At 40.1% G+C, this 27,858-nt stretch overlaps 2 protein-coding genes across 6 annotated transcripts in view; both read left to right on the forward strand.

The window, feature by feature from the left end:
* Window positions 1–27,858, forward strand: part of LOC108408928 (olfactory receptor 52P1-like) — a 50,866-nt gene that overhangs the window by 5,942 nt on the left and 17,066 nt on the right. For 2 of the 5 annotated variants that reach the window (XR_012122588.1, XR_012122589.1), the window contains exon 3: window positions 9,026–9,208. The exons of the other annotated variants lie outside the window; for them this stretch is intronic. The gene's annotated coding sequence lies outside the window, so the exon portion shown is untranslated. Of the gene's footprint in view, window positions 1–9,025; window positions 9,209–27,858 lie in introns of those variants that run through there. 5 annotated transcript variants of the gene reach the window in all.
* Window positions 11,594–13,272, forward strand: LOC118968831 (olfactory receptor 52H1-like). Its single transcript, XM_037000973.2, has one exon. It carries the CDS (start codon window positions 11,594–11,596, stop codon window positions 12,533–12,535), a length of 942 nt encoding a protein of 313 aa, XP_036856868.2. The 3' UTR covers window positions 12,536–13,272.

The following is a 27,858-nucleotide window of genomic DNA, read 5'->3' on the forward strand; positions in this document are numbered from 1 at the left end:
TATTTTTATATCTTTTTAAGGTTTACATAATGTTTAACATTTTTCTTTAATCATGAGTAATACAATTCTTTTCTTGTCAATTTACATAATTTTAGCTTATTACCGTTAAGTAAATGTTATCATTTTTCTAATAGTAGTCATTTAACATTTAATTTTTAACTTTTCCCTAGTGTATTGTGATTAGTAATTCATGTAAGCTATGTGCTAGGTGTTAAACAGAAAATGGCGTGAGACATCATGTGGGCTATGATTTTTACTTATAAGCGTGTAAGATTATATAGAGTTTAAGATATGTCTCTAAGGCTATATAAAGTTAAAGCAGGTTATATAAAATGCAAGCTATATGTCTTTTGGTTATTGAGTGTAACGCTATATTGTTAATTAAATTCTGTCTTACACATGTGGGTTGAGGCTTACATCTAAAGTCTCAGGATGGTACTCCTATCACTCATAAGTTTTAACATTCCTCAACATTCCTACGAGTACAATAGGAACACTTTATTCTTTTATAATATTCATTTTACAATTTTAAATGTTTATACCTTTCCTCCTGCATCCACAGGCACCAGAGCCTTTCAATCCTCTTTAATCTTTTATATAATAACACTAAATTTACTCTTACTACCTTACCATTAATATAATAATATTTTGGCATAAATTCATTATAAACTTCTATATATGGGATAATTATAAATGTAAATCTTCCTATTTTACTCATAACTTCTTTTTTCAAGGGGGATACTCTTCTAATATTATAAGCAACATAAAGGGGGCTGTGGGCAGTGGGCACTATTAATCTCTTTTTATTACTTTGCTGTTTCATATAAGTTTCTTGGGAAAATGGGTTTTTCTAAGGCCTAGGTTCCCGTAACTCCTTCTCTGCCAATATTCTAAAGAAATCCTGGTTAGTCATGTTTGAATTATTACACAGGGGAGGAGAAACTGCATCTAGTTTGAAGAGAGGCCTGGGCTGTTCTGCCTCACCTGTTTGTGGCAGTCTGCCTGGAGCAGTTGGTCCCATAACACTGCTTTCATTTCCGGAATTGCTGCTTTGATCAAATTTTGGGTTATGTTATTTACTAAAGATGAATAAATCTTAAGTACATAAGATTTCCCATATATGAGCCCAATCACCAACATCATAACTGCAAAAATAAGTGCGGGAATTAGCAGGGCCCAGCTATGAGGTTTCCTGTTTTCAGGATTCCTCCTTGTGCCTGGACCTTGTCAAACAGCATGAGCAGCATGGCCCACGCCACCCCTCCAGAAACATGCTTACATATTACAGTTCTTAAGTGTTCTACTCATGTCCAGTGCATCAATGCCAGATCCCTCCAGTCAATTCCCAATATTCCCCCTTCCAAGACACACCTACTCTATATCCCTCACCTGATCCTATAATTTTTCCAACAGTGGACATGATGCTAAATTCACTCAATGATAGTTTGAATATTGTCATTTCTCCGGATCAGAGAAAAGTGACATTGTACACCCTTTTACATTTAAGCATACATATCCATGTGATTTTTCTGCTTTCAATATTTCAGACTCCAATATTTCTCTTCAGGGAAATATTACTGAGAAGCAGATGTACCTGGAAAGATCAGATCCTGGGGGTGTGCAGTACAAGTAACCTCAAAGAGAAAAGAGTTCTGGGTTTGTTTTTGACCCAAATGTAAACCATTCAAATGTCTACTCTGGATACAGACCTGAGAATGGCTCCTGGGTTATAGGGCTGCAGAGTGAATCAGGACAGTGTCTCTAAGGACTTTTCCACCTCTGATCCCAAGGTCTTGACTCTGTCCATGGCTGTTCCTCCTTGTCTTGTTGGGGTTTTCATAGACCGTGAGGAAGGCACTGTCTCATTTTTCAATACCACAAACCATGTGTCACTCGTCTACAGGTTTTCTAAGTGTCACTTTTCTCAGACTGCTGATCCCTATTTCAGTCCTTGGAACTGTCCAGACCCCAACGCCCTGTGCCCGCGAAGCTCCTGAACATCCCCAATCCCCCACCCATTTCTGTGTGACGCCCCTTGTCCTGGGCTCACCTCCTGCCCCTGAGCTCATCTTCACCTTCTCACCACCACAGCTTCCTTTCTTTTATTTAGAATGCTTTGCACTCGTCTGCTGGGGCTGCCCTAACAAAGTACCACAGACCGGGGGACTCAACAGCAGAAACGTATCGCCTTACATTTCTGAAGGTCAGTAGTCCAAAACCAAAGTGCAAGCAGGGCTGGTTCCATCTGAGGCTGTGAGGGAAGCATCTGTTCTTGGCCTCTCTCCTTGGCTGGAGGATGGCTGTCTTCTCGTGTCTCTTCCCATCATCTATGGGATGATGTATGTCTCTGTGTCTAAATCTCCCCTTTTTATTAGGACACCATTCATACTGAAACAGGGCCCACCCTTATGACATTGTTTTACCTTCATTAGCTCTGTAAAGACCTATCACCATATAAGGCCATGTTCGCAGGTATGGGGGTCATGGCTGCAGCATATGAGTTTTGCATGAACACAATTCAACCATGATGGTCTTTTACACTTCTCTACCATACAGTGAGAGTGTGCATCTTTTTCTTCCAAATACCTTGCTTCATTAGGGTTGAACACTTATTTCTTAGCCTGGGAAGCACATCTAATCCTTCTTACAGAAAGAACAGTATCACTCTAACTCCTCTCCCATCTCGTTTCTGCCTCATTCCTTTGCTACTGAATAGGAGTTACGAAGGAAAGCTTGTCACCCCCATCCATGTTATCTAGGACAATGCAAAGGAATCTGTCACTAAGTAGTGAAGTCTTCTGAGTATGTGGCTTTACCAATGGCACTCGACATTTATCATAGAGTTAAAGTGGAAAATGCATGGATAAAAAAATTTACCAAGAGTAGATTTTTGGTTCTCAGAGTTTCTGAGGCCAAATCTTATCCCTTCACTTAGAAGCTAGGTAACCTTGAATAATTAACTCACCATCTCTTAGTCTCATTTTCCTAAAATAAAAATTGATGTTAAGGATTGTACATCATTCCTAGGATCCCTTTGAGAAAATGAGTTTTATTAAAAGTAGAGCACTTATCTAAGACTCTTACATGTAAGAATAAATGTTATTATTGCTGAAAAAAATGTAAGCTGTGTCAATGTCCTGAGGAGCAGTTTTTGTTTGGTTTAGTTTTGCTTCAACGAAATGATAATTGGCTCTACTGAGGTCTCATTTTTTTCAGATCCCAAACCCCACTGGTGACTTTCATGATGTGTCCTGTAAAGAATCATGTCTAGGTTAACTGTCCTCCTGGGACACAGCTTTTTTGGTGTTCAGTCCTTTTCTTTGTGGTGAAACACTTTTGTATGTCACTTTATTTACTAACCTATGCTCTTTTCTTTTCTAAAAATAATTTTCACACTTAGGATGAACACTGGAACTACCTAGGACTGCAAAGGCATGAATTGCTCTTAGAGAAGTTGCTTTATAAATTAGGGCAGGCTATGCCACTTACAAAATTTGAACCAATATTTGCAGGACTTCCCAGAAGGATGAGTATTGTGGCCATGATGAATGAAAACGAATGTTATTTGGTTTAGGATCAGTGTATATGTCTGCACACACACATTCACATGTACACATATAGTGTACCTGTAATCATCTGAATGCATATATGTATATACATTAACACTATCCTGGTTAGTCTTTACCAATATCATATACCAATATCATAAGAGGGAGAAATTTATATTGGGAAGTTAAAAGAGTTTATTAACTGTTAGATTTTTTTCCTATGGTCCCAAGGCTACTGAGTTGGAGAGGCAGGATTAGTACTGTTAATGGGGCCATTATTTATTTTCCTCAGTTCTTGTTCCTGGAGCAACAAAGAATTGAAGGGTGGAGACACAGTAGTGAAGCAGAGTAAGTTTTATTTGAAGTTATGCACTTAAAGAGAGAAAAAGTGCAGGCGACCTTCAGGAGGAGACGCACCTGAAAGGTTTAAGTTTTATTTAAAGAGAGAGGACATGTGAGTGATCTCAGAGAGAGGTGTGCCCTGAAAGACTGAGAAAAAGTTTTATTTAAGGTAAAAAGGTGCACACTAAGAGAAAGGGGAGTGTGGACTACCTCAGAGAAGAAGTGTGCTGAAAGGTTAAGGAAAAGTTTTATTAAAGGATGAACTTAGAAAGTGAGGGCAACCTCAGAGAGAGGTGCACCCTGTAAGGTTGGGGGTTCCCCCTTTAAGGATATTTTTTTCAGGAATGTGGCAAAGGGCTAGGGGCGTGGACTTGTCAAGTGGTCCCAAGATGTTTATCTTTGATGACACACATTAAGTCTCTTCTCTTATCAGTTCTCCAGGTAATTGTGCAAAATTCGCTTAACACAAGAAGTTTACTGATCCGGTTCCTCTCCAGGATAGCAGCTTCCCTCTGGGAACATATTAGTCAAGACCACCTGCCCTGCCCCCAAGATGGGCAGAGTTATTGTCTGTTTGCTAAAGAATATGTTAAGAATCTTACTTCTTAATTTCTTGGGTTTTACAATGCAATCTTACCTTAAAGATAGAATCCTTCCTGTTTTTACTATGCTGTTTATAGCTGGGCTTGTTTGTTAAATTAATCATGGTGCTTGTCTCCTGCCCAGGTTGCAAATTAGTTGATTAGGGCTGGAAGAGTTAAAAACAGCATATAGGTTAAGTTAAAGAATAAACTGGGCCTTTTACCATGCTAAAGTAAATCCTAGAATGTCATGATTGAACTGGCACATTGAAGCAATGAGCTGTGCTCAGATACTTGTCTTTATCTGGGGAATATCTGGATATTCCAAGTTACTCCTGGCCTTTGGACCTTCAACTGATTAACTCATTAACTCTGTGAGTCTTTTCTGGTTCTCTGGTTTTATCTGGTTAAGTCTTTGAGTCCCTTTTAGTGGACTTTACTGGCCTTATTCTCTCTCCACCCCACTCATATCTATTTTCCTGCCTAACAGTACCAGGTGTGTGTTACTCCAGCACCTGTGTGCTTTCTGTACCTCACCACAGAGAGGGCAGCAACTTGACTGCCAAGTATATGGGAAGAAGGGAGAGCCAGGAGATGCTGACCTGCAGGAGAAGCTTGATGCATCTTCAGGAAAAGCTTAGGTGCCATGAAATGTAATTTGATGTGCTCAATCCATGTAGCCATTAAGGAGACAGGATAGACCATGATCATGGACAATAGGCTGAGCGGCTTCATGACTGGCACACTAGTGCATATGATGTAACTCCCTTAGTGTAGAGGGGAAACATTGTAATTGGATGGTTAAAAGGCTGGACCCTAAAAACAGATAAAATATTGTATAAAAATGATTAACCACTTAGAGGCCTTTATCAAATTGACTAATTTCTATGGGATTTAATTTTTCATTTTTAAAATAAATAAAAATAACAAAACTCAACCTGATTGGAATACTGTTAAGGGAATTAAATACTAGAATATTTATAATAATTCCTGCTACTTTCTAGCACATAAGCTCTGACTCAGAGTCGTGTCTGTTAATGGTTTTCTTTTTGGCTTCTTTTTTGACTTGAAATAAATACTTTCCTCTTGAATTAAAACTTCTGGTGCTGCCTTTCCAAGCTTCTGTGAGCACTTTGGATTCAGACTGACTGCTGGGTGGGCCATCAACAGAATACTTGCTAGTGTCGTCCACACCGTAAGGCTGATAAACTGTCACAGACAAACACAACTGAAACTGCCTGTCTACAGTGATTCTGAAACCAGGGACTAAACTGTATTTTTCAGTCTGAACTAGGAACTCCAGCAAGGAGGCCCCGCAGTGGGAGGCCACACTGGGGCTCAGTTCCCCTGCTGCCTGATTAGCATGTCTTGCTTGGACTGCCCTCACACTGTAAACCCTATTTCCAGGGGGACCACATGAACCTTGTATTTGTACCCTGACTATGCTGACATTGCCCCAGCCCCTCTGAAAGCTTCAGGTGAGCTTCAGCTGTGTCATGGCCCAAGCTGTGCTCTGCCTGAGTTAATGCCTTGGACCAGACAAAAAGGATTCATATAGATACTCAGGGAGAAAGCTTTCTGGCTCTCTAAAGTAGACCTTAACAGCTAGGGGGCATCTTTTCCTGACTTGGTACCTGTTGAGATTCATGGTTATGTTCAGCTTTTCAGACAGGTCTCATCCTACTTGGAGTGATCTCTGTCATGGCCTTGGTCCTCTGTTCCCTTAGACTAATTCCCAGTCCCTGACATGACCCCTAAAAGGAGGAAAGACAGCACATAGGCCTGGGCCTTTTTGCATGTTAAAGTGAATCTTACACATGATTGTAAATGATTAGCATAATATAAACATGTGCTACTCTTCTTTATCTGGGGAATATTAACTGATCTCACTAAACAATCACTCTAGAGTTTAATGTTTAACATAGAATTTTGGTAGGGGGTTTCCTTGCATGTAGTTACATTGCTCTGACTGCAAATATCCTGCCTTGGTTTTTCTGGAGGCCCTCACCCTACTCTGACTACACCCACGGTCCCTGTCTCACTATGTGTAATAATTTAGGCCCTACCATTTGGCAGTTCCAAAAGCTTTACCTTCACAGGTCAAAGCTCCCCTGCTACACCAGACTTGATGCACAGCCAGTGTATTATTTTACTCTCAGAAGAGAGTTGCAGACACAATTTTAAGTTCTTGTGGTAAGAACTTTTAAGATCTATTACCTTAGCAATTTTGAAATATGCAATACACTATTATTAACTAGAGTCACCATGTTGTACATGACATCCCATGACTTATTTATTCATAACTGGGAATACCTTTTGACCCCCTTTACCCATTTTGCCCACCCTGCCTCGGGCTTCCACCAACCTATTCTCTGTATCTATAAGCTTATTTTTTGTTGTAATTATTTTGATTCCACCTATAAGTGCAATCACGTTCATTCTTCTCTGTATGACTTATTTCACTTAGCATAATGCCTTCAAGTTCCATCCATGTTTCTGCAAATGGTAGGATTTCCTCATTTTTTATGGCTGAATAATATTCATAAATGTATACATATATATATATACACACACATATATGTATATACTACATTTTTTAATCTACTCATCTATTGATAGTCTCAGGTTGTTTCCATATGTTGGAAATTATAAATAATGCTGCAGTTAATATAGGGATGCATATATCCTTTCAAGTTAATGTTTTCACACATTTTTGAGGAAATTAAGGTTACATTAATGGGGGATATATCAGCTTTACAATATTTATAACATGAACCTACACTATTATAAACATATCAATATTACCATATTAAAATATGGATTCAGTGCAATCAAAATAAAACCTCCAAGTGTGTCTGTGTGTATTTGTAAACTGAGAATTTGCTTATAAAACTTCCATGGCAATGCAAAATTCCAAGAATGGCTAAAACATTTTTGAAGAAAAAGTTGAAGATCTTATATACCAGTATCAAAACTAGGAAATTTTAATAGTTTTTTTTTACAATATTCATGCAAGTTTATACAAATCAACTAATCAAAGAATACTGCAAGTACAGGAATATTCTTAGGCCTCTGAGAATTCTCTCAAGTGACCACATCTGAACTCTAGACCATCTCCTAAGGATCCTCTATTCACAGCCTACTAAATCCACCAAGCTGTGTTCCATCTCCAGGGAAAGGAGTTAATATGGTTGATTTCATCCCTTGTCTTGGAGTGGGAAAATGGAGGGGCCCATATACCTTGAGTTTTCTCTCTTGGGAGTGTAAGGAAATGCATAAATGTCTTCATTTCCTTCACCTCTGTGGAACTACTCTCAGCCTCAAAGTTTTACTTGTTTTCTTCTACATAAATATTTCCCACTATTCCTGTAAATAGAGAGACAGAAGACAGTTTGGTGAGTTGAAAACTGCAGTCCCTTAGGCAAGAGAAAACCCTCCCTGGCTCTGTGATTCTGTCAGATGACAGAGCCTCACATTTACTCAGTGTTTCAGTAGGGTCTGTGCCCGGGAGGACACAACTCTGGGAGGAAGGAGTCTACCTGACACCCGTGATTCCATAATAAGGAGACAGATCCTGGCAGAAAACGACTGATTCTAAGTGCAGACTGACTACTGTGACCAGTGAAACGGGAGGGAATTCCGGAGGAAAGAGGAGCTCTGTGGGTACAAGAACTAGGTCAGCATAGATTTTTGCCTGAAGCAGCGCTTGGATGGGATGTTTCCTTTTGATAACCCCTTTGTAATTTTAGTGATTAGTGGTTTATTTTTCTCCCCTTCTTCAGATTTGGTCCCTGTAACCCTGAGGAAATATGCTTCAGGAGGCAGTGAGTCAGCTCCAAGAGACTGGTAGCTGGAATTATGGAGACATTTGGGGGCTTTCTCAGTCACACTCTTCATGCCACAGGGCATGATGGGGACATTGTTTTAAGGAGGGATTCATGAACACTCTGTTGTGAATTTATTCTACTAAGCTCAGCACCTGTAGGAGTTTAGTCTGCATCAGACCTGGAGATGTAATTTAGATATGCATTCCTTAGAACATTAATATTCCTTAAATGTTTCTTAGAACATCCCTTTCCTTTCCTTAAAGGTTTTTTGAATGACTGTAAGTTGCCTAGGGGTTTGGTGGGGAAGAACCAAGCCTCTTCAAAACTGGTCTAAGGATGCTCAAGTTGTGCTTGGCCCTCCACAGCTGCACTCCCTGGCATCACTGTTACTGATTCCCTTTACAAAAGTACTTTATGAAATCAATCACACAATGGAGTTGTTAGGGGGCGGTTGTTTGTCCTCGGTTCTTGTCCCTGCTGCAACAAAGAATTGATGGGCAGAGACACAGCAGTGAAGCAGAGTAAAAGTTTTATTTGAAGTTTTGCACTTAAAGACAGAGAAAGTGGGGGCAACTGTAGAGGCGAGTTGCACTGAAAGATTGGGCATTCTCCCTTGTAAGGATTTTTCAGGAATGTGACAAAGGGCTAGAGGTTGTAGACTGGTTAAGTGGTCTCAAGATGTTTATCTTTGATGAGAGACATTACATCTGGTCTCTTCTATTATCAGTCCTCTAGGTAATTCAGCAAAATTAACACAGAAAATTTACTGATCCAGTTCCCCTCCAGAATAGCAGCTTCCCTCTGGGAACATATCAATCAAGACCACCTGCCTGCCCCCAAGGTGAGCTAAGTAATTATATGTTTGCTAAAGATTATGTTAAGAATCTTACTTCTCATCTTCCTGGGTTATGAACGCAGTTGTAGCTTTAAGATGGAATCTTTCCTGTTTTTACTATGCTGCTTATAGTTGTGCTTGTTTCCTAAATTAATCATGATGCTTGTCTCCTGCCCAGGTTGCAAATTACTTGATTAGGGGCTAGAGGAGGAGGAAAAATACAGCATATAGGTTAAGTTAAAGAATAAGGTGGGCCTTTTACCAGGCTAAAGTAAATCTTACAATGGCATGATCTAACTGACAAAATGAAGACATGGACTGTGCTCAGATACTCCTCTTTATCTGGGGAATATCTGGACATTCCAAGTTACTCCCCGCCTTTGGAGCTGTAACTGATTAACTCATTAACTCTGTGAGTCTTTCCTTTCTCTCTAGTTTTATCTGGTTAACTCTTTGAGTCCCTTTTAGTGGGCTTTACTGGCCTTATTCTCTCTCCATCCTGCTCGTAACTGATGCCAGGGTTCTTGTTTGCAGAGTCGAAGAACGAAGGTAGCAAACAGGCAATGTAGGAGAGCCAGGAAGAGGCTTTTCTTTAGAGATACAGTGAGAGAACAGAGCTCCTGGATCACACCAGGAGGGGACAAGGGAGTCCGTAGTGGTTTGTTGTCTAGGGGGTTTATAGGCAGTTAGAGACAAAGAGCTAGGGAAGCAGATCCACTAAATGGTCTCTAAATGTTTATTTCTAAAGAGACACCAAGTTTCTTATCAGTTTTCTGGACTATTTTGCAAAGTTAACATAAGAAATTTACTGCTTTTATTCTTTCTCAGAATAGCATTTTCTTGATTTGGGAGCATATTAATCAAGGCTGCTTGTCTTGCTTTCAAATAGTCTGTTATACAGTAAGTTAAGAATCTTACTTAACTTCTTGGGTGTAAAATTGCAATCTTATCCTTAAGATGGAATCCTTCCTGCCCTTCACTCTGTTGTCTATGGCTGGGCTTGCCTGTTATATTAATTGCCCAGGTTATGTATGACTTGATCAGGGGCTGGAGGAGGAAAAGCAGCATCTGGGTAAAGTTAAAGGTAAACTGGGACTTTTAGCAGGCTAAAGTAAAATTTACAATAGTCTTATTTAATTGACACAAGGAAGACATGGGCTATGTTGAGTATTTTCTTATTTGGGAGATGTTCAAACATTCCAGGCTAAGTTACTCCTGGCTTTTTAGTTTTAACTAATCTTCACTGAAGAGTGCTTATATTCCTAGTTTGATATTTTATTTTAGAGAATTAATGTGACTCTGTCTTTGCTTAATTGTTTATTATGGACTTTTGGTAGGGGTCTTTTTCCAGAGGTCCTCACACTACTCTTGACTATACCCATGGTTTCTGTCTCATATCTATTCTTCTGCCTAACAGAGTTAAAACTCAAAGGATGTTTTCAATGCAAAGGCATCTCCAAAGGCAGGTTCTCTTTAGTGCAGAGCTAGAATATCCCCAAATGGGGTCCAAGTTCTGGAAGATGAGAAATGAAAATACTAGGACAAAACCTCTTTATTATACTTTATTTCATCTCTAGGAGATGAGCATCTACTCTGTTTGACTTTGCCTAGGCCAAATGACTCAGGCTGATATGTTACAGAGGCATTGTCAGACTCACTGATGGGTAGAGCTGTTTCTCCTATCAATGTTAGGGAACAGAGACCCTCCAAGGTTTAGGGCATTGCCTCTGAAGCCACAATTCATCTTCTGAGCTCATTGCTGTCTGCCCTAGTCAGCAGAATGCTACTCACTTGTCCCTGTGCATTTTCTGATAGATGCATTCTCTTATATTCACACCCCACTAAGAAGACATCCTAATCTGAACCACATCCTAATCTGTGTAACAAAATCTCCATGCCACCCATGGCATTGGAATCTATCCTTTCTAACCCTTCAGTTTATTTTATCAAACCTGTTGCCTGAAGCATGCTATTTTGCTCAATTACTCCCCTTTCCTCACAGCTCATCCCTTTAATAGTTCTAATATCTCTCTCTCCCTCTCCCTCCCTCTCTCCTCTCCCTTTCTCTCATACACACACACTTCCTTCTCCTTATACATATTTTCTTTTTCCATTCAAACCTGGGTCTATTCTAAATAATCCCGATTGAGAAAGGGACATAGTTACTTAAGTTTAATCATGTAAAATCACTGTCCTACAAAAATGGCCATGTCCTATGGTTTACTAATAAACATAAAAAGAAATGAGGTGGGGCTAATGGCGAAGGAAAGGGGTGAAAAGAAGACAAATATATCGGTGCCAGCACACACAGCAGATAGGAGGTATATCTCACCTGAATGTGGCACTTGCAGTTCCCATGCCTGTCCAGCCCGAGTGCAACTGTCCTCTCTCCCAGCCCATTCTGACAGCTGATTTGTCCTCAGGGCTTAAAAAACCGGTGGACCCCAGACTGAAGAAACCATGTATAACCTAAGCTGTTACAACCCCAGTTCTTTTATCCTTGCTGGAATACCTGGCCTGGAGAAGTTCCACGTCTGGATTGGGATTCCCTTTTGTGTCATCTACATTGTGGCTGTTGTGGGCAACTGCATCCTCCTCCACCTTATTGCAGTTGAGCCCAGCCTGCACGAGCCCATGTTTTTCTTCCTTTCTATGTTAGCTACCACAGACCTCATCTTGTCCACTACCACAGTGCCCAAATTGCTCAGTAACCTCTGGTGTGGCTCCCAGGAAATAACCTTCTCTGGCTGTCTCACCCAGATGTTCTTCCTCCACTTCAGCTTTGTAGTGGACTCCGCCATCCTGTTGGCCATGGCATTTGATCGCCATGTGGCCATCTGCTTCCCCTTGAGATACACCAGCATCCTGACTCCACAGATGATCATCAGGCTCGTGGTGAGCATTGTTGTGAGGAGCTTCTGTGTCATCTTGCCGGATGTTTTTCTGCTGAAACGGTTACCCTTCTGTGGGACGAGAGTCATCCCACATACATACTGTGAGCATATAGGCGTTGCTCGGCTTTCCTCTGCTGATATCTCCATCAACATCTGGTATGGACTTGCTGTGCCCCTCATGACTGTCATCTCAGATGTGATCTTTATTGCTGTTTCTTACACCTTCATCCTCCATGCCGTCTTTCAACTCTCATGCCAGGGTGCCCGTCACAAGGCCCTCAGCACCTGTGGCTCCCATGTTTGTGTCATCCTCATGTTTTACACACCAGCTTTCTTCTCTATCCTTGCTCACCGCTTTGGGCACAGCGTCCCTCTTAATGTGCTCATCCTATTTGCCAACCTGTATGTGACCATCCCTCCAGCTCTAAATCCTGTTGTTTATGGAGTGAAGACCAAACAGATCCAGGACAAATTTATGCGCCTCTGCTCTTTGAAGAAGACACCGTGAGTGGGGAGGGCCACCGAAGGAGAAATTCAGGCAACATTGATTAGGCTAAGTTTTATATAACAGAAGAAGACATACAATAAAGCTGTAACTCCAATTCACTTGCGATTTTAGAGTTCTGCACATGCTCAAAGTGCAGGAAGGAAAGGGGAGAAAGAAAATCTGGATTTCCAGAAAATCAAGGGTTTTCATGGTTTTGTGTTTTACTTAAAGAAGGTGATGATGGGTACAGAAGAGTGCTAATACTGAGGTTTCTCTCTTACCTCTAGCTAATTCTGTGATATTTGAAGGCTAGATATTTCCTAACATGCCGCTCACTCCTGTGTTTCTCAGTTCATGAACTAAAGGCAAAACCCCCTTCCTTTAATTCTTCAGACGTCACTCCTGCTTTACACTCCAGTCCTGATTCTATATATTATTAATCCCTCCTTCTGTGCTCTCTATTGCTCTACTTTTTTCCCTACCCATCTCAGATTACATAGTTGATTTTAATTTGTATTTATTTTGTTCAATTGCATGCTCCAAGCAAGTGTTCACTGTCCTTGGTCCATATTTTATAGTTTTAATTAAAGATAATTATGAGAGGGTAATATTACTTAATTCATTTCACAGATGAGGAAACAGAGACTTTACAGATTACAGAAGGACAGGCAGTAGGTTTAGGACCCAAGCACAGGTCTGTCTTATTGTGAATTCTTTATCCAATTGCTTCCTGGCATTTACTTACTTGAATGGCTCACAAACTCCTCAAACTTAATACCACTACCTTCCCCCATAAAGAGTGCCCATCTTTTCTGTCTTCCTTTATGGTAAGTGGTATCTCCACAAACATGAATTCCAAAGCCAGAAACCTATGGTTTGTCTTTACACACACTCAACCACTCGAACACAACCACACACAAATCACAATCACACATACAAAGCACACACAACACTCACAAATCCATAGGCAAAACACACATAACCAACAAAGAAGACAAATAGTACACATTTCGCACACTACACGGTACACACACAACCATGCACAGACACACCACACATACATCCTTACACAGGAGCATAACGCAGAACACACACACAACACAGAAACACGCAAAACAAATCTCACAAGACACACACCACACACCTCAAGGCACATAACTGCTCACAAAACACACGAAAAACATTGCACAGACTATGTACTGCACACACCATGAGACGTACTAAACAAGCACAACCACACACAGTCAACACATCTCACATCACGTGCATAACTCAAACTGCCAAACACACACACAACCTCTCTAACACAACTGCACACAAGTCACAATCACACACACAAAACAGACACAACACATACAAATCCACACACAACCAACAAAAACACACACAACACACCTATAACGCACTACACACACAGCTACAAGCATGCAGTATGGAGCACACGCAGACCCACACACAGACAGCACGAAACAAAACACACAAACACACACACAAAATACACACTCACAGAACACATCAGACACAACGCAAAACTAACATCACACAGAATGCTCAAAATACACAGACCACCCAACATCAACCCTGTACGTAACACACAGAAAGCATATAGACAGCACTCACACAACCCAGAACACACTACATAGCAAAACAGACAGCAGAAAGACCAGACACATTACACATGAAACAGGACACCGGAAGCCACACAACAAACACACAACATGTACAAACACCATGGATAACTCATCAAAAATGACAAAACGTACAACACACAAAGAACCACTCAATGTACACAACACACAACTCACAACCACACATATCACACATAGCATGCCACACAGAGAAAAGTACACAGAACAGTGTATTCAACAAGCAGTAAAGAACGCATACCACACATAGTACATACACAATCCACACAACACAGACAGCACACAACGCATAGAAAATAAACAAGACCCACAGATCACAGACCACACGACCCAAAACACACAAGAAAACACAGCACACACAGCATAGCAAAACAGAATACACACAGAATCACAAAACAAACACCACAAATCATTCAGTACCATACACCAACAACACAAACAGCACACTACACACACAACAAGCCCAAGAAGCACAACACAGATCAAACAGACACAATACACAGTAAAAAACACATAACACACAACCCACACAGTAAGACATAAAACAAGGAAACAAACTGAGACACAGCACACACAACAGAATGCACACAAAAATGTACATCACAACTGTTAGCACAAACAACACACCCTACATACAACACAGACAATACAGCACACAAAACAACACACACAGAACATACAACACATACAGCCACACACAACACACACGGAAAGTGCCAACGCAACACATACAACACACATACAAAACACCCACAACACGCAAAACCAGAGTTTACATACAACCTCTTAACACACAAACAGCACGTCACACTAAACAACCAACCCCCCACACACCGAGCACATAACTGCACACAGTACACATGAACAACAGTTCTCAGAGTAAACACAACACACACAGTGAGGCACACTGATGAAGCATGACCACACACAGTACACACATCACAAATTGCACTCATTACTCAAACAGCCAACCACCCACACAACCTGTACAACACAAACACACACAAATCACAATCACACACGCAAAACACACACCACACATAACACATGCAAAATAACATGCAAAAAATACACAAACCACAACAAAAAGAACACCGAATTTATGAAACACATTTCACACACTACACACATCACACAAAACACACATAAAACATACAGCACACAGGGCCTCACAGAACGCACAATGCAAAGCACACAACATATATACAAAGCATATAAGACACAGCACACAATTAATATCCCACACAACACATAAAACACACAGATGACACAACAAACGCACAATACCCAAAACAGATAAGAATACACACAACACACATGCAACTGAGAACACAATATGTTGCACATCACGCAACACACATGCAGTCACACCACACACTAAACATGAAACAGAAAACCATTCACAGACCACATAACATTCCCAACCACGAGCACAACATGCTACACAAAAGACGCCAAACATATAACACACAAAGACACACTCCAAACACAAGCAAAACCTGTCCCATACTCCCCTCCACACACAAGGCAAACTGATACTACAGGTAATGACTTAAGACAGGACATTACCATACTTGCCTACTTTCAACTTCTCAAATGTATTACATTTCTCCTTGTCTCTCCTCCTTCTCTTTATTTTTTGCTTGGCAGTTCCTATTTAGGCTTTAATTAAAAATCCTTCCTCAGTCATTCCTTCTTTAATTCTGCATAGCAGATCATTATCTCTTGTATACATACTCATTGCACAACATAGGTTTTATGTCAGGACTTATGACGACTTTAACGCAATGACTGCTTGTACACTTTGCTGTTTCGGCCCATCCCTCCGCATGTCACCCAGGACCAGGGTAGTTGCCACCTTGTTTACCATTACAATCCTATCACTTGCAAAACTCCTAGTTCATAATAGGCATGCAATAAATACTTGCTGAATAAAAAAATGAAAACAAATGAGTTTTAAGTAATGAGTGAATTCTCTGATTTTCTGTCACTCAACCTAACCAGAGAGAAAATTACGGAGAGTCACAGGGAAAGACTTATTTTTTCTAGATAAGGCAATACATTACCTCAGTAGTAAAGTAATCATTGTTTTCCCTACTGGCTCCTCAGAGTTCTTCTTTAACTTAAGCATTTCCAAGTTATTCTCTTTTCATAGACACGGAAACTCATTTCCAGACAGCTGAAGTATTTTGTTAGAGCAGAAGAGAAGAGATGAGGAGAGTAAGGGATAAATTCCAGATTTTTGGCCACTAGACATTGAAAGTAGACTTCCTTGTTGGACTGATGGGAGGTCATATGGAGGATTTTCCCGTTGGAGGGGATGAAACTGTACCCAGTCTGGCTATCTATGATTTTCAGACACACATGTACTTTGTGTTAGACATTTGCCCCATGCAAATAGATTACTAGCTTGTACTCTACATAATGGACTGAACCAAAAGTTAGTGATGATTCTCCACTGAGCCAAGCAAGACTGAATGTTGAAGTCAGTATCTAAAAAAGAGTGTCCTCTTCATACCTGGGGAGATGACAGCCTCAGTGAGAAATGGCTCCAGTTTTTTTATCTGAGTCTAGAAGCAGATTCATTTCCATTCAACAGATATGTATTGATTACCTTTTATACAATAAACTGTGCTAGGGACTCAGAAGAAAATGAAACAGTCCCTGCACAGGATGTTTTAGGAGTTCTAGATGGGGCCTAGAGACATGGTAGATCTGACTCTTACCAGAGTACCAAATTATTGATCAAGCTAGATCAAGACCTTGCTAAGACAGGTGTGTTACCACCCTGGATTCCAAAACTTCCCAAGCCAGAGGTGTAAATTCCTAAACTGGGGAAGGGTTAGTTTGGTTGAATCCTTACTATGTCCTAGACAGGCTTAGAGCCTTGGACCTGAGGCCCGTAGGTCCACTGGTTCAGAGGCCCTCTCTTCTAAATTGTCTCTAATCCTTGGAGAAGACAAGAGAAGTGCATTCATACTTCACTTCTCCAGGCTCTGTGTTTGCTCACCCCTACTGTGGGCATGATCCTCTGTTTACCCCCTTTGCCCTGTGGCTGTCTTTACTGACCCTGGGACTGCTTCTTTTGAACTTTGGTCTGTTTTCGCCAGCTGTGTATCTGCACTCCCTTGTCCTTACCCTGACTTTACAAAATAATTCCAGGACCAGGACCTCCAAGGTATAAGCTGGTGTTGAGCAATGTAGGACTATTAGGGAATAGAGTTGGTAAGGAGCAGAGCTGATGAGAAACGGAGTTGGTAGATAGGAGAGAAGGAGGTTAAAAAGACGTGGGCTTCAGGAAAGAGGAGAGGCTAAGATCAGAACTTGGGATACAGCTGCAGAGCCGGCACTCACACTACGAGAATGCCGTGAGAGAGAAATGTCATTTCTCTTAGCTGTATTCTGAGACCCTCCCATTGCTCTCCCCAAAGATGTGCCAAGGTTTTTCTGAAGGTAAAAATTTATAAGGATGTATAAAAAAATAAAGAGAATTAAGTGGTTGTGATAGATACAGGGCTGGTCATACCAGACTGGGGCCAGACATCTGAGACTGAAATTTGGTGTGTCACCTCAGACTTTTAGGTTATTTTTATGTGTAAGCATGGGTTTGTATTTGTGAGTGACTGTTCTGCTGTTCTTTGGGATGGTGGGGGAAGCCTAAGACATTCACCTACCCTAAACCCCTTGGAGGAGCACAGATACGTAATGCAGTAGGACAGCTGCTTTCAGGAGTGGGTCTCACAACAGTCCGTCTGTGACCCGTGGGCCAGCCATAGCTATTCCTTTCCCTAAAAGGGGAAGGGGTGGATCTTCACACAGACACACTGGTCTAAAAGGAAACAAGGACAAAGTATGGATTACAATAACTCATGATCCAGATATTACTGAAGGGTTTGTCCTGTGTTAGTTTAGTGCTGGAGGAGATGGAGCATTAGAGATATAGGACCTGCCACTGCAATATTCTTAGCCTTAGGAAACAGGAAAAAATGCTCAGCAATCAATCAGAGACCAGTAAATAAGGTGGGAGTATAATGCTTCCTAAAGATCCTAGTCAGGATTCTGTGATCAAAGGGACTGATCAGAGATAGTACTAGTAGATTAAAGATAATGTGTGGCTAACAACAACTGGGAAGTTTCAACAAAGAATGGAGATTCACTGTATCTAGAGCTTTGAAGGTGGGTGAGGAAGGTGCTACTGATTTCCCACATCTAGCTGTGTCCTTCCTTCCAGGCTCCCTACCTATAGTGTGAATCATCTGTGGATTCCCGCAGGTCTGCTTGGTGGGAGAGTGGGAGTCTTCATCTAGTTTGGAAATATTTAAATATGGGGAGCAAGTGCTTTCCCAGACTAGTGATTGCCTGTCTGCCTAATATTATTTTGTGCACATTATTTTCTTAGAAAACTTCCTGGGTTGCTGGTAGCTAGACAGGATTAGAATTACATGACTGGAGTTATAGGACTTGTGTCTCTGCGAAAAAATTATTTTGATACCACTTGTATTATGCTTTAATTGTGACTAAAGTGTAGCAGACACTTAGTGAAGAGAAGAGGGATAACATCACTTTCCAGAGCTAAAAGTGAGGGGATAATATTGGAGAAGGCTCAGAGGTGGGCTCTGTAGCTCATTGTAACAATCATCCCTGATAGTTTTATTTTCAGTCAATGAGACACATCCAATCCAAGACTACGATGGCCACATTCTTCTTGAGCAGCTTCTATCCTGGCCCATTCATCCTACTGGGATCCCAGGGGTAGAGCAGCTCCACCTCCTGATTGGGATTGCCTTCTTTATTATCTACCTGGGGGCCTTGAAGGCAACAGTGACCTTCTTTACCTAATTTCCACAGGGGGACTTCATGAGCACATGTTTTTTTTTTTTTTCTTTTCCATGCTGGCTGCTATAGATCTTATCCTATCTAATACATGTGTACTCAAAACATTCAGCATCTTCTGGCCAGGTCCTCAGGAAATCACCTTTCCTGGACACCTTACTCAGATGCCACATATGGTAAGGTACAGATAAAGATATAAGCGAAAATGAAATTACTCAGTGTTTAAGTATAAGGTAAAGTAAATGCAAAGGAGTCATGGCTGGCTGGATTCAAATGAAAAGATGGTGCCCCTGCCCCACCAGTTTCTCCAAATGACAAAAGATTCTGAAAGAAAAATGACTCAAGGTATAATATCATTTCTAGGATGAAACTGCAAGAATCCAGAGAAATATTTAAGGGTATGCATAATAAATCTTTTCAATTAGACAAAGAAGCTTCTAAGAATCTTAAGGGTATTTTCCCAGAGAACCATAACTTTGTGGCAAAATCAGAAAAGGGGTAGCCTGGAAGAAATTTGTGGGTGTGACTTTTATGTAATAGAGTAAGCCCTACACAATTCATACAAAAACATAATTTTTTTTTGATGTTCAAATTTTAATTTATTTTTGAATTTACGTACAGCACATTTACTCTTTCTGGTGTACAGTCCTAAATTATTTATTTATTTATTTGTTTGTTTTCTTTATTAAGGTTTTATTGATATACACTCTTATGAATGTTTCACATGAAAAAACAATGTGGTTACTACATTTACCCATATTACCAAGTCCCCACCCATACCCCAATGCAGTCACTGTCCATCAGTGCAGTAAGATGCCACAGATTCAGTATTTGCCTCCTCTGTGCTACACTGTCTTCCCTGTGACCCCCCACACCATGTGTACTAAACATAATACCCCTCAATCCCCTTCTCCCTCCCTCCCCACCCGCCCTCCCCTACCCTCCCGTTTGGTAATGACTAGTCCCTTCTTGGAGTCTGTGAGTCTGCTGCTGTTTTGTTCCTTTGGTTTTGCTTCGTTGTTATACTCCACAAACGAGGGAAATCATTTGGCATTTGTCTTTCTCTGCCTGACTTATTTCGCTGAGCATAATATCCTTCAGCTCCATCCATGTTGTTGCAAATTTGACAAAACCATAATTTTTAAGAGGAATGCACAAATGTAAGCACCATCCGCTTGAACTAAAAGGGACAGAGTTAGCGCAAGACGAAAACAGGACTTTGGATCTACAGTTCAATTAGGCAGGAAGCACTCCAATGTAAACACAGGTCATTTCTCATTAAGAAGCAAAAATGACACAGAATATGGAGCCAGTTGCCCAGAGATTAGCCAAGAGCTAATGGAAAATTGTTCCAAGGAAGCCTGATTGGGTCCTTATTAAGAAATTGGTGATATTAATTTCTGGCTGGAGTTTAAAAACTGTGAACTAGTTACTGCAATATGCCTCTCCCAGTGTTTTACATGTGAATATCTATTGCAGTTTTCCTGTCTCTGCATCACCATGGTAAATTGTCTGTGTAGGTGGCAGATTTCTTTACCTCACAGGTCTTCATACTGACAGGAACTGCATTTAGGGATCTGTATATAAAGAACTGAAGCCAGTGATCCTCGTTCACACTTGGTCCTGATTTAGAGGCTGAGATCCTGGACTCTGAACTAATCCCATAATGGGAATAAGACTTTAGAATTTTAGCGAAGGGGTGAATTTATTTTGCATTAGAAAGAAGTATAATCATTGTGGCCAGAGGGTACACTCTTGCACATTTTATTTTCCAGAAATGGCTAAAGCAATATATTACATACAATACATTACATATACTTTTCTGAAGTATCAACTTGCCACTCCTCCAAGAAGTGCAGTCTGATAGAATCCGGACAGGGGTACTGCCTTTTTGAATAAACCCACCCACCATCTCAGAGAAACCTAGGTTTCATCTACCTAGGCTACAAGCATTTTCCAGCAAGCCACAAGCCCACCTTTCCCCAGATCCCTCCCCTCAAAGAGCCTGCCCAAAGCCCTGGCCATAAAAAGCCTCTTCACCTCTCAGATACCCTCTTTCCTTTGTTCTGCTGTCAGGACAGGGGGGGGGGTCCCTCTCAGGTTCAGCAATAAACCTGCTTGGACTGTTGAGTTCACATCCCCTCTTTTTCTTTCATCTGTCTTCTCTTCTTTTCTTTCACAGTCTAATTCCACTCCTCTCTTATCTAGGCTGGCGTCAGGACTTCCTTGAAAAAGGAATGCAAATAGATATGACATTTTAGGATATTTGAGACTAGACTATAAGTTGGTCACAGGGATAGTAGTACAGCATGGAGAATATGGTCAATAATTCTATAACATCTTTCTATGTTGATGGATAGTAACTGCACTAGTGGTAGTGATGATTTCATAATATGGGTAACTGTTGAACCACTGTGTTGCACATTTGAAACAAATATAAGATTGTATATCAATGATACTTCAATAAAAAAAGAAACCTTTTCATTTTTCTCACTGGTGTCTTTGGACATTCTATAGAAACAACTACCACACTGCGAGAATCTCAGAGCACAGGGGGAGTTCATGTGGCTGGCAGCTTGGTGGATCTACTGGTTAACAGCCAGAATCAATTACACAGATTCTAGTGAAGCTTAGAGTTGACTCCAGCTCCATCCAAAATCTGACTGCAGCTGCATGAGAGCCCAAAGACAAGTGCCCCTATGATCCCAGGAAATCTACAGAATCATCAGAGATAATAAAAAATGGTTTTAAACCACTACTTTCTGGGCATAGTTTTTTAATGCAGTAGTAAATAACTAGAACAATTTTATTCTCAGTACTCTGATATTTTCTCCTAAAATCTTGGCCATCCTACCTCACCTACTTAATTCCTTGGAAATACCTTAGAATTTGTGTTTGATGTTCTGAGACTTCTGAGTTGAGGACATAAAAATCTCTGCAGTTTCCACCTGGGTCTCTTGACATGCTTGACCTCGGTACGCTGCCTCTTGGATCCCAGCTGATATGCTAGCATCCCAAGCAACGTGGAGAAGCCATGTCTATGTATTCTCCTGGATGGCCCTACTCCATTGCCTAATGGGTCCTTAAAGCCATTGTTGCAATAATTCTTTCCTCATACTTAGGCTCTTAATTTTCTTTCTCTTTTGGATTTTTCTCCATCAGCTTAAAAAATTAATAATATTTATCTCAACTTAAAATGCTCAACTCTTCTGCAGTTTCAGCTATTACCCCATTTTCTACTTCCCTTAGCAGTACAAATCCTTGAAAATGTTATCTGTATTTACTGCTTCTTATTCCCTCCCCTTCTGTCTCTAACTTATGCCTACTCAAATTCCATGTTGTCAGGGTCAGTAACGACTGCAGTTGTTAAAAATAGTGGTCTCAGTCCTATTATTCCTAGACTTACCATCAGCACTTTATATAGTTAGCCATTTCCTCCTTTTCTAATTACTTTTATCACTTGGCTTCAGTGGTTTTTCTCCTACTTCACAAAAACTTCGCTGGTTATCACAGAGGCATCGCAAACTCAACAAATTGAAAAGTAACCTCCTGTTTGCCCTCACAAAGTACTCAATTTGCTTTCTTACCGATTACAGTAAAAGATGCCTCACACTGTGAAATAGCTCATGCCCAAAACTTGGAAGCTATCATCAAATTTTCTTTAGTTCCCTTCCATATCTAATCCATGAGCGAGTCCTGTTGTATCTACTTCACAATATTTTCAGAACTTGATCTCTATTCTGTACCTTTACTGCTTATAATCTAGACCAAACCCTGTAACTTCATCCTGAATAGTTACAGTATCCTCATCAGTGATCTTCCTACTTCTGTCCTTGCCCCTCTTGTACAATTTATTCTCATCACAGTACCCAGAATCCTCCCATTTAAATGTGTATGTACACTGTACAGTAAGATTTTGGAACTACAGACTTAAAGTATAATTAATAGCTCTATTTTATGGATGAGGAAACTGAGGGCCTGAAAAAATTTAAATAATTTATTTGAAATTCCTCATCTGGTAAATGTCAGAGCTGGGATGCAAATCTGTATCTGTCTCACTTACATTTGCTCCTTTTCCTGTATAAAATAGATTCCTCTGTGTGGCAGCACTAGAGTAAAGGAAATCACCTTTCCCCAACTTGCATGAAAGTCACAGACAAATTGTAAATATTATTTTGCCCTAAATATGTATTTATAGTTCAGTACCAATGAGTCAGATGTTTTGGTCCGGAGTGAGAGACAGAGAAGAGAAGTAACAGGATAAATTATGTGAGAACTGCCTGGTGAGGGCACTTTAAATGAATGACTCCACCTTGTCCACATGTCTGCCTTGAAAGCTATCTTCCTAAGACTCAGATATCAGATATATCCTCATCTTGGATAGTTTCAGGTGATGAGCCAGTTCTGGAAGGAAATGCCAGTGTTCCCTTGCACATCTTTCCCATGTATACATTTTCCATGTTGCCTTGACTTATAGGAGTCTCTCCTGATCCAATCCATTCAACATATAATTTTGCATCTTCATTCTGGGATACTTAGATACTTGTCCTGAGTAAGTCTGATGGAGAATACTGAAGAATATTTCAAAAGACTACATGTCATTTCTTTAGTGCATTATAGGAGAAGTATGTACCTTACATGGGAGTATAACTAGTGGTATCTTGGAGTCACTAGCTTATCATCTGGTATAATTAGATGAAGGAGAAAAGACAAAGAATTACCCTAATGAAGACACAAACTGTTAAAGGGAATAAAGACTCAAACTCAAGGTCAACCTGGAGTAATTCAGATTAAATACAGTGATTATTTTCTTGAAAACAGATGATGTGTGGCACTGGATTAGGCAACCAAATGAAACTGCAAATTCCAATTTGAGGTGTATTTCTTCCCACTCTATCCTCCCTCGTTGTCACCTCCTTTCTCCCTGAATTTCCCTCCCTAACAGCTTGACACAATGTGGCTACTTTGTCCAAGAGCCAGGCAGGTTTAACCTCTGCAGGACAGTGCTGACCCTTCTCCTGACTTAAAAAATATCCAGCCTCCAAGAAAAGACCCTGACATGACTGGTGTGTCTCCCGAGATCTTATTTGCAAATACACTTCTGAGTTTAGCATCTGGGACCACTGGTGCTCTGAGCCACACCACAGCCTTGCTGAGTCAAAAAAGCTTTCAGAGGGTAGAGATAAATGGGACCAAATCTCAGATCCAAGAACTATGTTACTTCTTTGGATGGAGATATCTCCAGTGCAGCTGACCACTGACACTGGCGTGGGTGCTGGATGGATGAGATGAACCGAAAATAAGGTTAAGGACAATTCTGTAAAGCCAGGAGCAGAGGTAGGGGAAGATACAGAAACATGACATACAAAGATATTGACATCCTTGGCTACTCCAGAGGTTATCCCAGATTATTCCCTGACTCTGTTATAGGAAGCACAGTTCCTTAAGCCCCTCAGGTATCTGCATAGTGGTATTACATACCAAAATGTATCACTCGTAAGTCATTACTATCTTTGCACCTCAATCCTTTCTATTGCAGTTAGAGATTTTGGCCCATATTCCTTATGGGCTCAAGACAAGCCAGACAGATAGATCTCTAGGAGCAGCTGTTCTTAAAGCAATGATAAAGTCAGAATTTCTTGATAATGGCTGTGTCTTATTCTCATGCATATTGGTCAGGCCAGCCAGGCAAGAGTGAAGCTGAGTGAATATTTGCTAGGGAGTAATCTTCTTGAGTACCTAGAACCTTCACAGTGCCTCAGAAAGCCTATGGGATCAGCAAAGTTAACTAATTTCCAACCTCTCTAGTGTCTGAGTACAGCTGGTACTCCTTCCCAAATCTAATCTAATTCTGTTTGTAATTTCACATGCAGAAAATTTAGAAGCCCATCAGGTTAAGAATCCCTGCTGCAGTATCCCCAGGTTCCATTTGTTGTTTCCAGGGTGAAATCAGATGACTGTCACATTGAACAGCCTTAAAGGTGTTCCTTCAACAGAAAGAACATACATGTTCCTGTACCTTCACTTTCTCTTAGTGGAGGCACAGAACATGCTCACTTTGGCACAGGACCCCAAATACCACACCTTTTTCTTGGTGTTAAAGGGAGATCAATAAGGGGCTCTCAATGACACTGGCATATTGATGGGACTGGAATCATTGGAGGAGCCTGTCCATCTTGTATCTTAAGAAAGTTCACCTAGCAAAGCTAACTGAAAACCAGTCTTGGATATTGCTGAAGACAGTTTTTGATTTAAAAGAAGGTGAAACCACAGTACCTTAACAGTTGTATTCAGATTAAAGAAGGGCCAACATGTCTTTCAGTTTGAAGAATTAAGAGAAGTTTCATTTTTTGACAGGTTAAGTACATATTCAGATCAATGGGCTCAGAGATTTTCAAGAGTGAGAAATGTCAGTGAGTCCTACAGTGAATGCTTATTAAATTACAGAGACTGCACTATATGCTTTATATATTTTTTCTAAATTAATTCTCCAAAAATCCCTGTAAAGTATTATTACCTGAATTTTATATTAGGAGACTGAGGACTGAGGGGAATAAGACAATTGTTAAAGATAATACGGTTAGCAAGGAACTGCAGTCAGGACAGATTTTGAACGCAGGCAGTCTGAGTCTTGTCTGTGACCCCTTATTCTCCAGACTGGACCACAGGAAGAGGAAGTCTTAGACTTGGAGACTCAGTTTCATTTCCCAGGGAAGCCTTCTCTGAATAGGAATTAACTCCCTATATTTTCTTCATAGCATACATCAATGTAGCATTTCACACATATATTAGAGATGATTTGATTAATGTTTTCTCATTAGACAAGCTTAACATATCATGTAACATGCATATTCTTACTCTTTAGTATATATACGCCATGTAGAATAATTCCTGGTACAGTCAAAAAATTTCTTTGCAAAGTAAATGAAATAAAATATAACCTTAGAAAGGATATTAAGGTTCATAAAATTGAAACCTAAGACATCAAAGTGGAAAAATGCTTGTTTGATGTAGACTGTGTTTACAGACATTACCTTGAAGAAAAGAGAAATATTCTTTGACTCAGAGGGTCTAACATTGAAATGGCTACCTCAAGAAAGCATATGTTTTCTGTTGCTAGAATTTTACAAGCAACTGCCAGCACCACTTTTCAGGATACCAAAAAATATCACATTTGGGAGTCAAGCATCATATGATTAATGAACTATATATACCTTGCAACTTATTTCCCGATCAGATGGCAAGATAATATTCCACTAATTTATTGTTTAAAAATCACACAGGTATTTCCATGACAGAAGTAAAAATTATTTAGAGTTTCCAAGATGGGCATTGAAATGTTTACAGTTACTTGATGTTATAACTTGAATTTTGGATTTTTAAGGATATAAAAATGTACAGTAGAATTGGCAGTAAATTCTATTTTTTTACTTTAAAATTCAAACAAAATAATAACTCCTAGTAATTTGAAACTTGTAATAACATTATTACCTATCTAATGTATAGCTACAGTGACTGATGGCATAGAGTGATAGATTTGCAGTAGTATATGAGACTTGCATACTGCAGTTACTAAAACAAACAGAATTAATTGGTCTTTCAATAAAGCAGTTAGATATGAATAAGGGATAGAAGAAAGGGTGTCCCTTTAAATTATTATTATTATTTTTTATTTTGGTATCATTAATGTATAATTATATGAGCAACATTATGGTTACTAGACTCCCCCCATTATCAAGTCCCCACCGCATACCCCATTACAGTCACTGTCCATCAGTGTAGTAAGATGCTACAGAATCACTACTTGTCATCTCTGTGTTGTACTGACTTCCCCATACCCCCCACTACATTATGTGTGCTAATCGTAATGCCCCTTTTTCTCTCTTATCCCTTCCTTCCCACCCATCTCCCCCAGTCCCTTTCCCTTTGGTAACTGTTAGTCCATTCTTCTGTTCTGTGAGTCTGCTGCTGTTTTGTTCCTTCAGTTTTTTCTTTGTTCTTATACTCCACATATGAGTGAAATCATTTGATACTTGTCTTTCTCCACCTGGCTTATTTCACTGAGTATAATACCCTCTAGCTCCATCCATGTTGTTGCAAATGGTAGGATTTGTTTTCTTCTTATGGCGAAATAATATTCCATTGTGTATATGTACCACATCTTCTTTATCCATTCATCTACTGATGGACACTTAGGTTGCTTCCAATTCTTGGCTATTGTAAATAGTGCTGTGATAAACATAGGGGTGCATTTGTCTTTTTCAAACTGGGCTGCTGCATTCTTAGGGTAAATTCCTAGAAGTGGAATTCCTGGGTCAAATGGTATTTCTATTTTTAGTTTTTGAGGAACCTCCATACTGCTTTCCACAATGGTTGAACTAATTTACATTCCCATCAGTAGTGCAGGAGGGTTCCCCTTTCTCCATATCCTTACCAACATTTGTTGTTGTCTGTCTTTTGGGTGGTGGTTATCCTAACTGGTGTGAGGTGATATGTCATTGTGGTTTTAATTTGCATTTCTCTGATGATTAGCAATGTGGAGCATCTTTTCATGTGCCTATTGGCCATCTGAATTTCTTCTTTGGAGAACTGTCTGTTTAGCCCTTCTGTCCATTTTTTATTTGGCTTATTTGCTTTTTGTTTGTTGAGATGTGTGAGCTCTTTATATGTTTTGGATGTCTACCCTTATCGGATATGTTTCTTTTAAATTATTATGGAACTTTTTGATTTTTCCACATTCTAAAATTCTTTTTAGGTGAGAATAATTGGATAACCTTAATGTTAACATCCCTTCTAAACACAAGGGTCTTGAGTCCCAAAGAGTGAACTCTGATAAGGTAAGAATGATGATTCTGACTTCACCTA

The sequence above is a fragment of the Manis javanica genome, chromosome 11, assembly GCF_040802235.1.
Source record: "Manis javanica isolate MJ-LG chromosome 11, MJ_LKY, whole genome shotgun sequence".
In the NCBI taxonomy this organism is placed as follows: Eukaryota; Metazoa; Chordata; class Mammalia; order Pholidota; family Manidae; genus Manis; species Manis javanica.

Bases quoted from the DNA above. Each gene is read 5' to 3' on its own strand.
- LOC118968831 (XM_037000973.2), top strand. From the start codon at position 11,594: ATGTATAACCTAAGCTGTTACAACCCCAGTTCTTTTATCCTTGCTGGA.